Below are 14,016 nucleotides of genomic sequence, written 5' to 3' on the forward strand. Positions count from 1 at the left end.
TCCCGTGACCAGAGCCACTCTAGCGCCTGGGGCAGAGGCCAAGGAGCCATCCCCAGCACCCGGGCCATCTTTGCTCCAATGGAGCCTTGGCTGCGGGAGGGGAAGAGAGAGACAGAGAGGAAGGAGGGGGAGGGGTGGAGAAGCAAATGGGCGCTTCTCCTATGTGCCCTGGCCGGGAATCGAACCTGGGTCCCCCGCACGCCAGGCCGATGCTCTACCGCTGAGCCAACCGGCCAGGGCCCTTTTTTTTTTTTTTTTTTTTTGACAGAGACAGCGAGAGGGACAGATAGGGACATACAGACAGGAAGGGAGAGAGCCAAGAAGCATCAGTTCTTCGTTGCGGCTCCTTTGTTGTTCATTGATTGCTTTCTCATATGTGCCTTGACCAAGGGGCAACAGTGGAGTGAGTGACCCTTTGCTCAAGCCAGTGTGACCTTGGGCTTCAAGCCAGCAACCTTTGGACTCGAGCCAGCAACCATGGGGTCATATCTATGATCCCACACTCAAGCCAGTTACCCCACGTTCAAACTGGTGAGCCCACGCTCAAGCCTGATGAGCCCGTGCTCAAGCCAGTGACCTTGGGGTTTCGAACCTGGGTCCTCTGCATCCCAGTTTGATGCTCTATTCACTGCACCACTGCCTGGGCAGGCTCAACTTGGCACTCTTGATGTTTTGGGCCTGATAATTCCTTAATGTAGGCACCTGTCCTATATATTAAAGCATGCTTGGCAACATCCCTGGCCTCTACACACTACATGCCAGTAGCATGAATATGCTTTGTCTTTATTCTTGTATCACATTCAATCTTTAGGCTTTCTATGCTTTTAGACTGTGTCAGTGAGAATTCTGAGCCTAGAGCTGGGGACGGGATTAGGTCCTCTAAAATAGTAAGGTGGACTCTTTATTTTGCTGATCAGCTCTGCTTAGCATGTGCTGAATCTTTTTGGTCTCTTCCTGCCCAGCAAAACATAGGTTCCTATTGTCCATTTCTTTTTAACTTCTCTGTACGATTAGTGACTCCTATTACATATTTTGAGCCAAGGAGTAAACTAAATGGTAACGGCTCCTGGTTCCCAGATAAGATCTGATTTTTTCAGAGCCTGGGTCTGAAAAGGCTGAGGTAAATAAACAATTTAAAATAGGGGCCAGACCACTGACAAAGATGTTTTTGGTCCAATTAGCCCTTTAGTTCCTATGGCACATCACAGAGTTGTACTTTATTTGAGCCCACACAATGGGGATCATGATTTCAAAAGATTGGAAAGTCCCTTATTTGATTGAGATAAAGTCCAATCCAATATCTCACACAGTGAGTGATCGAATGAATAACATTGCGGGACATTATGATGGATGGGGTGTGGGCTTGAACAGACAGATTTTGATTCCTCAGAGCAATCCCTCAGTTATCTTAATGTCTTAAATTTCTCCATCAGCTAAACACGGCCAAACTGTCAAATGTCAGGAGCTCTTGCTTTGAACCATCTCTTGAATACTCTTGTCACTTCTTCACTTGGTATTTGAATGCTGAAAGCCTCTCCTAGCTGTTCGTCTCTCCTCCATTCCCCTGACACTGCCAGACTAATTGTTTCAAACACAGGTTTTGCTGAATCACAGAAATCTCCCGTGTCCCTCCACACCTGGCTCCATTGTGTCTGTTCAGCGTTATCTCCTACTCCTACTAAAAGGCACCTGCTTCGAGCAGACTTTTTCCACTAAGTCCTGAATGTACAAGCTCGAACCTGTTCTCTGCTTTTGTTTGTTTTTCACTCTTGTGTGGGATGAAAATACTCATTCTTGCCACCTGATTTTATTCTTCCTCAGCACCTCGAGTTCAGCAGAAGCCCACCTCCTGCACGGGGATACCCACCACTCCTTTAGTCTGTATTGATTTCTACCTGCTTTTATCTGAAAGCACTGACAGCTGGCAGTACCCGGCTTAACAGTAAATGGCTTTGTTCAAAGTGGCAACAAATAGCTCTGTGTGTGCATTTTGCCTCTTCAGCTAATTAAAGAATTCCTGGAAAGCAGGAGTTTTGTGATTTTTATATTTCATCAGTGTGTGATTATATGCATAACAATTACTCATTAAAGGCTTAAATCAATGGCTGGCCAGATACCAATTGCATTCTAATTCTATTTTAAAATATTTTAAAACCAAAATCAAATAGGCTTGTAGAAGCCATGTATAGTGTCAGATTAAAGTTAAGAGAATGGACTTTCTGGATGACAGAGAGGGGAAATGTTTTTCTTTAGGTGAGAGGCTGAAAGTAGAGACCTTGGAAATGAAAACCCAACTAAGAGTCTGTAGAAGGAAATCTATCTGTGGTAGTTTTTTTTTTAATTATGGGTAATTAATGCCACTTTTCCTATGAAATGCATGCCATCATTGACCTGCAGCTAGTGGAAATGAGTAAATAATAGTTGACGTGGATTCTAAAACATTTGATTATAGAATTCCAACTAATCTTAATTTTTTCCCCTTTTCAGACAGCAGATCCCTCTTGTTACTGCACAAATGGACGTTTGAAAGCGCTGTCGGCAAACACCTGCAAGCATGGAGTCTTCGTCACTGCTGTCCTCATTGAATGATGACTGTAAATCGGACAATTACATTGAGCCTCACTATAAGGAATGGTATCGATTAGCCATTGATATGCTGATTGAACATGGGTTAGAAGCATACCAAGAATTTCTTGCCAAGGAGCGAGTGTCAGACTTTCTAGCCGAGGAAGAAATTAATTATATTTTGAAAAATGCCCAGAAAGTGGAACAAAGTACAGTACATGGCACTGATGACAATTCCTGTGATGACACCTCATCTTCAGGGACTTACTGGCCCATTGAGTCTGACGTGGAAGCTCCCAATCTTGACTTAGGCTGGCCGTATGTGCTGACTGGACTTTCAGGGGGCACCCATGTAGAACTCCTCTTCCATCCACCACGAGCACAGCTGCTAACAATTAAGGAAACTATTCGGAAAATGATAAAAGAAGCAAGAAAGGTAATAATATTTCTGTTTCTAAATGAAAAAATGGAAACATGTAGAAAAACACCAGAATATTATAACACATATGTATGTTAAAATAACCTCTACGTGCATGGGCCATGACTGTTATTTTTAGGAAATATACATCTGGATTCATAGGAAGACCATACTTCTTATAGCTTGCATATATATGAGAGAGTTGTGAGGGCCCTGCTAACGGTGGAGATTTCCTTTTCTTCAGAATGTACATATACCCAGGAGACCTTATATCTATCTGTGAAGGCTAAGGTGTGTGGACAGTGAATCAGATGTCTGCTCTGAAAAGTCCAGGGCATTTACGTGTACCTAAATCTCTAAAGGGAAATATGTTGTTGGTACATGTGGTGAAATTTTCTTTGTTCTCAACAGGACTGAGCCTTAATTCCTGCTCTGGATACAGTTTATGCTAGTAAATAAATCATACATTTACTGATTTATTTCCTGAGTTGTGTGGAAAGAGTATAAAATGAGGCATGATAATGTAAAATTCTGAAGGAAGGCCCTGAGGTGCTTCCCGTTTTGGGGTGGACCTCAGTGTTTTTTATTAAATATTTATGTTGGATTATAAATCTCAGAAATCTTATTTTAGAGCTCATATCAAACTATAGAAATTATCTTTTCATGAGTTAAATAAGTTATTGAGAGTTATCTATATATTCAGCATTATCATAGTGAGACTATAATAAAATAAAATCACCTTAAGCTGTTTATTAAGTTCAACCTAAGTTTTAAAATGTATGGACAAAAAGTTTTGATTTTTTTTTTTTTGTATTTTTCCGAAGCTGGAAACCGGGAGGCAGTCAGACAGACTCCCGCATGCGCCCGACCCACGCCCACCGGGGGGCAATGCTCTGCCCATCTTGGGGCGTCGCTCTGCTGCAATCAGAGCCATTCTAGCGCCTGAGGCAGAGGCCACAGAGCCATCCTCAGTACCCGGGCAAACTTTGCTCCAGTGGAGCCTTGGCTGTGGGAGGGGAAGAGAGGGACAGAGAGGAAGGAGAGGGGGAGGGGTGGAGAAGCAGATGGGCGCTTCTCCTGTGTGCCCTGGCCGGGAATCGAACCCGCGACTCCTGCACGCCAGGCCGACGCTCTACCATTGAGCCAACCAGCCAGGGCCAAAAAGTTTTTTTTTTAATGATTAAGTGTTTAGTTCTTAAAAACAGTTTTTTTAAATTAATTTATTTTTATTTATTTATTTATTTTAACAGAGACAGAGAGAGAGAGAGAGTCAGAGAGAGGGATAGACAGGGACAGACAGACAGGAATGGAGAGAGATGAGAAGCATCAATCATCAGTTTTTCATGGCGACACCTTAGTTGTTCATTTATTTCTTTCTCATATGTGCCTTGACCATGGGCCTTCAGAAAACCAAGGAACCCCTTGCTAGGGCCAGCGACCTTGGGTCCAAGCTGGTGAGCTTTTTGCTCAAACCAGATGAGCTCTCGCTCAAGCTGGCAACCTCGGGGTCTCGAACCTGGATCCTTCCGCATCCCAGTCCGACACTCTATCCACTGTGCCACCGCCTGGTCAGGCTAGTGTTTAGTTCTTAATTACAGATACTACTATATAATATAGAAATTTACATCTAAAAAGGACTTTAGGATGCAACATATATAGAGTTGCTTTCTTTCGTATCAACCGGACACAGAAATACTTGAAAATATGTGTTTATGAAGTGCAGAAATACAAGATCCTTGAAATCTACAGTAACACGATAGATTGTGAGAAGCAACTGAAAGCCTCGCAGTCATGTGAGGAAGACGCAGTATTCTGAGACTAATGTCAAACATAGGCTTTGCAAAAGTAAGGTATTTTTTCTCCAAACTCAAATAACCTGACTTTTTAGCTGTATTAACCTCTTTAGCATGATTACATTCAAGAAAGCACTAATTTGTTTTAGTTGTTAAAAATTAGCTCTAGAATCCAGCACATAGTAGGTATTCAAACTTTTATTGAATGAATTGAGGTGCCAGTTTAATTTCCTGAATTGAACCATGAGTATTTTTTGAACTGTCCTATCCTTATGCTCTGTGAACATATTATAATACTGTATTCTGCCAAACAACAGGACAGAAGTCAAGAATGAGTCTTTGTAAAGGTAAAATAGCAAATGCCAAGTAACATTTGCTAATTTCTGTTTGGGGACACGATATGTCCTCAAACCACTGTATCATTAACTGAAATTTAGAAAACACAGTAGTGAAGGTTAATATCATTATTACAGTAAACTTACCAGTCATAAACTCATCAGCCTCCACCACAGCTAGTTTCCTATGGGGCACTGCATTGCCATGACTCAAAATGAAATTCAGAAGGTATCGTGAGATCTGGGGCTAGCACTGGAAACTGAACAGTAGTCAGGACCATTTAATATAGTTTTCTTATTAACATGTATTTATTTAGAGAGCCTCTTAAAAGAATATTCTCTGCCTGGTCGTTGTCTGCTGGGAACTCCCTTATGCATTAACGAGCTGGAGAGCTTGAAGTCCATCCTGTAAAACAGTGGTGTAATGTCATGCTTCTCTTACACAAAATCAAAGTGACATAAAAGAAGAAAGAGCATTTTTTATCTTTATTCAATTTGTATATGCATATCCAAGATGAATTCAAAGAAGGAATTATTTGAATCTTCTAAATTAGCCATATTGCAATTGAATATAAATCATAACAGACGTGTGTTTTTCCCCTGAATATGTTAGTTTCTCCCCCGTCGCAGTAAATATTGAGGTCAAATGAGCCATATATATATATGCATGGAATATATATTTCTGAAGTATTTTGGAAATTTCTTCGTATGTCACTGTTTATTTAAAGATTTTGAGGAATCCAGTGCTCCAGAAACAAAAAAGTTATTGACCCCCTTTTCCAAGATTTTAGACTGTTTTAGCCCATACAGACTGGACAAGGTCCTGAGAGAATTTTTAATGTAACAGCAAATATTATGAAATACAAGTTCATCAGACACATTGATTTTTTAAAGATTAAGCATAGTTTTTATAAGTATCATTCACTCAATAGATAAATCAGTTTTTTATAATTCTTCAGAATCAATGGAAGCCTATTAGTTTTGGGATAAACTTCTATTTTTGAACTGTTTTCAGAGGACATACACTCTTGATTGGTAACTCTTGATGAAGTTTTATGTCATTATAAATAGGATGATCATTTTTTCAGAAAATGTTTGGATAATATATATATTAATAAATAGAAGAAAATTTTATGCCTCTAAATTTCTCAGGGATATTTTTTTGGTAATCAACATTACAGAACTCTGTGGAGACACGAGTAGGGCTAGGAACCAGCAAACAGAACCCAGAAAGCCATCTCAGAGAAAATATTAAATCCGTTTTTACTGTTCTGTTTGCAATTGAAATAAGGTACTTAGGAAAATAAATCATATTATTGAAAAATCATAAAATAAGAATCCAAAAGCAATTTTCTTAGCAGTCCAAACATCTGAGTCGGATCATTACCACCAAGTTAAACTTCCAATTTATTTACTTTAGAAAGTAAATAAAAATGATACTATATATTATTTATCTTTACTGGAAATACTTTGGTTTTGAATGTCATTAATTTATATGTGTTTGATTTTTTTTTTAATTTATTTTTTTACCTTAAACAAATAGCCAGATATTTCTCCAGCAAAAATAGGTTTATCCAGGGACAAAAAAGAATAGCAGTTTGGGACATGTGGTCAAATGGCAAAGCATGCACAAGTCCAGAGAACAAAAGAGACAAACTTTTCATTTTTATTTATTGTGATTTTTTTTTAATAGAGGGAAGGGGAGACTGAGAGGGTATCTTTTAGATAGAGTCCATTGGAAGAAAACGAGAATTTGAAGTGTAGTGGCTTTTCATTGGCTGAGTGGTTACTGGGTGAGGAGAAGATACTCCTTTCTGCTGGAATAGTAGAAAAACATCTTCCTGCTGGAAAATAAGAGGTAGTGCACGGGAGCTCCCCCTACAGGCCCTCCCAACACCAACTTAAGTGAAATTCTATTTCTCAATCTTCATAGTTTCTATCTTAAGTGATACAATGTTTAACTCATTTTTTTTTATAACCAGAATATATAATCTTTTAGAAATTTATAGACTATTTTTACTGATTTATTTTATATTTGCCAATTGTCACTTAGAAATGTTTAGGGTTTTTTTTTTTCTTTTCTTTTGCTTACTTTTTTTTTATTTTGTATGTTTGCATATTTTTATTTATTGTCATTTTTCTAACTTCTTTCTATATTTTACCCTGTGGTTGACATAATTACATTTGGGTCAACTTTGTAAAGTCTGATAGCATCTAGCAAGACTTTCCCAGGTAATTATTTCTCTCTGAAGAGGTGTTCCCAAGATGATATATGCATGTATTTCTAATTACTATGAATACCTCTTATGAAAATATCCTCTCTAATTACTTAAAAAAGTCATCTTTCATTAAAGTAAATTTTATCCTAGCTACTCAGTGATAGATAGCCATAAATTATAACGTTTGATAGTCTTGAATATGTAAATGTTCAACCAGAATGCTATCTGCCTCTCTTTTTTCTAATTCTAGGCTAGCTGCTTCTGTAAGATATGAATCTTACTCTTGCAAAATATGGAATCAAGAGAACACAAAAGTATAGTGAGAATTAGGGCAGAGTAATTCTTCAGGTACTCTATACAAGTTCAGGTCTTGGTTCCTCCCTGAGTCACTGTTCCAGGGTGTGTCTGTTATGGCCTAGGGAGTTATTAGTAATACAGAGAAACATTAACTACCATCTGGTCCCATGGCTGCAGCTGGGAAGTTGAACAGATGACGGAGCATTTCCTGGGATTTGACTGGTATTATAAAAGTAGTACGTACTAGATAGGGGCTTGATCACTGGGGCTCTACCACTAACTAGGTTTGGATCCAATAGTTATTGTACCTCTCCTGGTACCTTCATTTGTTTTGTGAAATATGTGAAGCAAGGCATTATTGTGTTTTTTAAATCTAATTTAAAAAACACAAAATGATTTTGTGTATCTAAATCTCTGGTAGTGTTTATCAATTCAAGATTATTTCCCTGTATACTCCTTGCTGACTTAGTCCATTTATGAATAATTTTTACTGTGTCATAGTGTGTCACTTCCGTCTGCATTACTTTGCAACTACATCCTGCCTCACTAAATGATATTCATGTATTCATCAGTGCCACTTTTAGACTGGGATTGTCTCTCCTAATGTTCCCGATTTTTGTTAAGAATTTCCCCTCCTCCCCCTACTTATTCCATCTCTCACTCTGAATACTTTTATTCTTTAAATTTGAGTCAAAGTTAGTTTCTTTCAGGAAATACCTTTTGCTTAGTCAGATTTAATAACATTATTATCCTTTGATATTAATTCTCTGAATATAAGCATTATTTGTTACTATATATATTTGTGTGTATATTGAGAGACAGGCAGAGAGTGACTGGAGAAAGATCTTGTTAAAATTGCACGATCTTTGCCATATAGCCATTGCTGTGTCCGTAAAGGAATACTTTTTCTGTGCCAAACTTCTGCTGCTATATGTAGAGAATCCATATTCCGTTCAATTCATTCACCCACTCCCTCAACTAGTATCAATAATCATGCTGGTATCAAGTCTATAATTTTTTATACAGTTATTTAAGGGAGAGGAGAGAGGAAAGAAGATAACATGTAGGGACTCTTTAACATTATTGCAAAATAGAGGTTTAAGTTTCCTTTTGATTTAATTACAAAGATGTAGTCTCTCTCCCTCTTTTATTTTTAATTGTCAAATTCAAATAATGCTTTTTTAAAAAAGAGAATGGAAGCTCTGAATCTTAGAGTCAGGGGCTAGGTTGAATCCAGCTCAAATAGCTGTTTGTATTAGACATTATACTACAGTCTCTCTGATCTTGATCTTTCTTATCTGTAAAATGGGGATCCTAATACTCTATAGCAGGGGTCCCCAAACTACGGCCCGCGGGCCACATGCGGCCCCCTGAGGCCATTTATCCGGCCCCCACTGCACTTCTGGAAGGGGCACCTCTTTCATTGGTGGTCAATGAAAGGAGCACATTGACCATCTCATTAGCCAAAAGCAGGCCCATAGTTCCCATTGAAATACTGGTCAGTTTCTTGATTTAAGTTTACTTGTTTTTTATTTTAAATATTGTATTTGTTCCCGTTTTGTTTTTTTACTTTAAAATAAGATATGTGCAGTGTGCATAGGGATTTGTTCATAGTTTTTTTTTATAGTCTGGCCCTCCAACGGTCTGAGGGACAGTGAACTGGCCCCCTGTGTAAAAAGTTTGGGGACCCCTGCTCTATAGGATCCTTGTGAGAATGGAGTGAAATAGATGGCATATCTGACCTGACACCAACCACACATTAAATACCTTATTTATGGTATTGAGATGACATTCTCCTCCTCCTCCTGCATCTCTTTCTTTTACCACATTATTGCAAACCTTTTAAAAAAATCCATCAGTCTGTATTTTTGCATCACTGTGATTGGGCATTTGTTCTTTAAAAATTCAGTACCTAACAAGACAGTATCTTACTAAATGCACCATCTAGGATTATTGGCTGTGAAATGGCTAGTCTTAAAAATAATTAAATGCATTTCTAAATTATCATAATGATTACGTCCACTGCATTAGTTATAGAGCAACACAGTGTTCTCCCAACGTTATTCCTCGGTTCAGAATTGGGAAATACTGATTCAACATAAGTATATTTGAAAGTAAGACCTACTGTGAAGATACCTTAAATATATACATAAATTATATGTATATATGTTGTATACATATATATATATATGTTGTATACATATGTTATATATGTATTATATTCAGAATATGCTAAAAAGACTAAAAAGGTATCCCCTTTTATGGAAAGCAGGTAAGTAAGGAAGAAAAAATTCTAAATCACACTTTCTTTCCTAAATTTCTGATGATCTGAAAAAACTTCAGAGCTTTGGTGAAAAACAAGGGGAAGGAGAGCATGTTCAATAGGCCAAAAGAAAAGCATAATATTTCCATTTTCATCTAGAATTTAGAAATTATAATTTTATTGGCTTTTTAAATAAAGATATTACATGATATACAAAGGTTTTATATTTAAGAAAACAAGTTTTTGCAAATTTTTAAAGTTTATTTTTATTATAGATCTATTTTTTGTCAAATTTTGGTTGAAATAACTATAAAATATTACTAAATATTTCTGATATAATTAAAAAAGTGATAATGAATATTATTCAAAACCTACAGTAATTAGTCTTAGCTTTAAAAAATTTGCTTTCTTGATAGAGGTGCTGTGTTTTGCTTTATTGAAGCAAAAAATCTCAAGGAAATGAAAACAATTAATTTATGAGTTTCAGATGTTTTACCTGACAGTTTGTTATCAGGTAAAATCTAAAGATGACCCATGATTTTTATTCTTAACAAAGTTTTATTTGAAAATTGGAAACTTGGGAAAAAGTTTAGCTTTAAAAAGAAAAGTTAGAATTACTATCAGGGACAATAAATTTTCCGGGAAGTCTGCCTTGATAATATTAATCTATACCTCTATTAATTTTTGGGGGGAAAGCAATTTAAAATTAGCTAATTTCAAGTGTATATGACTTACCTGACTAAGGAAAATGTGTTTAAAACTACTTTCTCCACTGAGTTATTACCCTTTGACACTCTTTAATTCTTATCTTTTCAAAATAAACTGTGAGAAACAACTCCTGTCGGTTCTGCATGTGGGGTGTCAAACTTTCTATTAAACTTTGAGGAATTGTTACTGACTGTAGGAAAAAAAATTTAGTTCTGTGAGTTCTCAGCTCTCTGAAATAGAGTGCTAATTTTTTATGATTTCTGTTTACTCATTTTCCTTCCTGTCACAGGGTTAAAATAAAAACAAAACATTTATTTAGTTACTTACTGATTTGTGTAATATTTTTCTGCCAACACACCTGTAGTAGTTTGCTGGAATGGCAAAACTAATCATCATCATAAAGCATTATATAGTGGTCTTCCGTCTATTGTGGGGGTTAGGTTCCAGAATCCCCTGCGATAGGCGAAAATCCACCTGGTAGCCATCTTATATTATTATTTATATATATAGATCACAGTGCTCTGATTGGTCGCCTCCCATCCATCAGCCAATAGTGTGCCATTTACAACCTCATGTGGGCAAACTAGCTCAAGCAGATGCCACTGTAGCTGCGATTTCCATACATGCGAGTCTTTCTTTGTCTACTCATCTGCTGTATGTTATGTATTTTATTTCGATTTAATATTCTTTTAGTATGTTTTAATTAATATATTTTGTATTTTTATATTGTTTTTAATTTTTTAGGCTAGAAAATGCTTATTCTACCACAAAAATAATTAAAATAATAAATATATAAAAATACCTATGTACTGTAAAATCCTGCGATACAGCAAAACATTCACGATACAAAATTAGATATTTACAATTTAAAAATCCACAATACAGTGAGACCACGAAAAGTGAACCACGATATGGTGAGAGACAACTGTATTCATAAAATACAGACTTTTCTAATGTCTAAATGACACCCGAATTCCATAAGGATAGAATTCAACAGTCTTAGTTGCCTTTTGGGCCAAGGCAGAAAAATAACCCTCCAGAGGAAGAGCAAGTGGTATTCCAGTTGAGAGTGAAAGTAACATAGAGGAGGAAAAAGTAACTTGACTGTAGGAATTCTTGTTTAAAAGGCTGTAAATAAATAGTAGCTCACAGTGATGATAAGCTTAGGACCTCATATGTATATTGAGGCATCTTATCAAAAGTTAACTTTTATAAGAATAAGGGCAGATAGCTTTTCTTATCTGTCTTCCTTTATGAGATGTAAAATGTAATGAAGTTTAGCTATGGGAATTTTTTTGAGAAGATAAGGCCATAACACCAGGCAGATATTTTATTTTATTTATTTCATTTCATTTCATTTTTGTATTTTTCCAAAGTGAGAAGTAGGCTGAGGCAGACTGACAGACTCCTGCCATGTGCCGGACTAGGACCCACTGAGCATGCCCACCAGCAGGCGATGCTCCGCCCCTCTGGGGCATTGCTCTGCTGCAACCAGAGCCATTCTAGTGCCTGAGGCAGAGGCCATGGAGCCAGCCTCAGCGCTCGGGCCAACTCTGCTCCAATGGAGCGTTGGCTATGAGAGGGATAGAAGAGAGATAGAGAGAAAGGAGGGGGAGGGGGATTGAGAAGCAAATGGGCGCTTCTGTGTGCCCTGGCCAGGAATCAAACCCGAGACTTCCACACGCTGGGCCGACGCTCTACTGCTGAGCCAACTGGCCAGTGCCAGACTGATATTTTATATTTGAAGGATTCTGCCTGCTCTTCCAGAGTAGCCACAGATTTATCATGTGGTATATGCTTTTACATCAATTATTCAGGTCTTTTAATTAGTCACTTTTCAAATTATTGTTGGCTTGTATCATCAGGATTGGGATTGGCTTCTGATTTTCTGTAATGGATTTTCATTATATGATCGAATAAAGGGGACCAGGAAATATTTATTGAGCACTATGTGCATACACTCTGTTAAGTGCTTTACATACATTATCTTAAATTGACTTTCACAACCATCCTATAAAATTTGTACTTTTATCATTTGTATTTTACAGATCAAATATCTGCTTTCTTGTGTTAGGTAGGACTTTAGTCAGTGGTAATGATCCAAACTGAACATAATTGGAAAGTAATAATAATGATACTGCATATTTCTAAACAGAGGTATCAAATGACCTAGTTGAGACAGTCTAGGATAAAATCAGTTGGTGATGTAGAAATATTAGTGTCTAAATCAGTGATTTTCAACCTTTTTTGAGCCGCAGCACATTTTTTACATTTACAAAATCCTGGGGCACACCACCTACCAAAATGACACAAAATGACACTCTAACACAGTACATATTATACATATAGTTAATAATATAGTTTCTAAATGTATTTATACTCACACCTGACCATGTCTCATGGCACACTAGTGTACTGCGGCACACTGGTTGAAAAACACTGGTCTAAATGAGCCAGGTACATTATAAGGTTGCTACAAGAAGTCAGAAGTAACATAAGTGGAACTGAGAGAAGATTATAGTAAGTAGATGAGTTGTAGTGCCCAAAATTCAGACTAGATCAAGAGGCATAGAAAATTAATGGGTTTTCTGAGTTCAGATATAGGGAAAAATAAAAAAAGTAGAACAGAGAGACAATGAAGTTGTCTTTTGGCATCTGCTAGGTTCAACTATGAGAGGGATTAGTCAGTCTTTGGCTGGCCTTACAGGTGAAAAGTATGGCAGACTATTCATTCAGCAAATATTTAATGCTGATTCTATGTCAGGTACTACTCTAAATTCTGGGGTTATATATAAGAGAATAACATGCCAAAGAAAACATATCTTTGAATGGAACTTACCTACAAATGGGGAGAGAGATAATAAGCATAATAAATGTGGATTGCTATGGAGAAAAACAAAACAAACCATTAATATGGTTGGGTAAGAGGATTGAGACTGGTGGTGGGGGTTAATTTTAGATAAGAGTTCTCAGAGTAGTTCTCATCAAGAAAGTGACATTGTAGTCAAGGTTTGAGGAAAGAGGGAGTTAGCTATGCATCTATTTGTAGGCAAAGCATACTACACAGACTGTATATAATCCTTATATATATAATCCTTAGGGCAGGAACATGGCCTCTTGTTTTTAGAAGAACAGTAAGGATGACAACTGTTAGACCCAAGAAAGCAAAGGGGAGATGACTAGGTAAGTTTAGAGAGGTAGCATGGAGTTCTTCATAGTAGGCAAAGCATACTACACAGATTATATATAATCCTTAGATATATATAATCCTTAGGGCAGGAACATGGCCTCTTGTTTGGTAGAAGTAAGGATGACAACTGTTGGACCCAAGAAAGCAAAGGGGAAATGACTAGGTAAGTTTAGAGAGGTAGCATGGAGTTCTTCATGGGCCATTATAAGGACATTGGCTTATTTATGC

The 14,016-nt window shown here is 37.3% G+C and overlaps 1 protein-coding gene across 4 annotated transcripts in view; it reads left to right on the plus strand.

The window, feature by feature from the left end:
- The window catches only part of FAM83B (family with sequence similarity 83 member B), an 87,776-nt gene that overhangs the window by 17,455 nt on the left and 56,305 nt on the right, over window positions 1–14,016 (plus strand). For all 4 annotated transcript variants that reach the window (XM_066252787.1, XM_066252775.1, XM_066252780.1 and 1 more), the window contains exon 2: window positions 2,488–3,001. In XM_066252787.1, the coding sequence (XP_066108884.1) occupies window positions 2,555–3,001 (447 nt within the window). In that variant the 5' untranslated portion in view covers window positions 2,488–2,554. The remainder of the gene's footprint in view (window positions 1–2,487; window positions 3,002–14,016) is intronic.

The sequence above is a fragment of the Saccopteryx bilineata genome, chromosome 1 (assembly GCF_036850765.1).
Source record: "Saccopteryx bilineata isolate mSacBil1 chromosome 1, mSacBil1_pri_phased_curated, whole genome shotgun sequence".
Classification (NCBI taxonomy): domain Eukaryota; kingdom Metazoa; phylum Chordata; class Mammalia; order Chiroptera; family Emballonuridae; genus Saccopteryx; species Saccopteryx bilineata.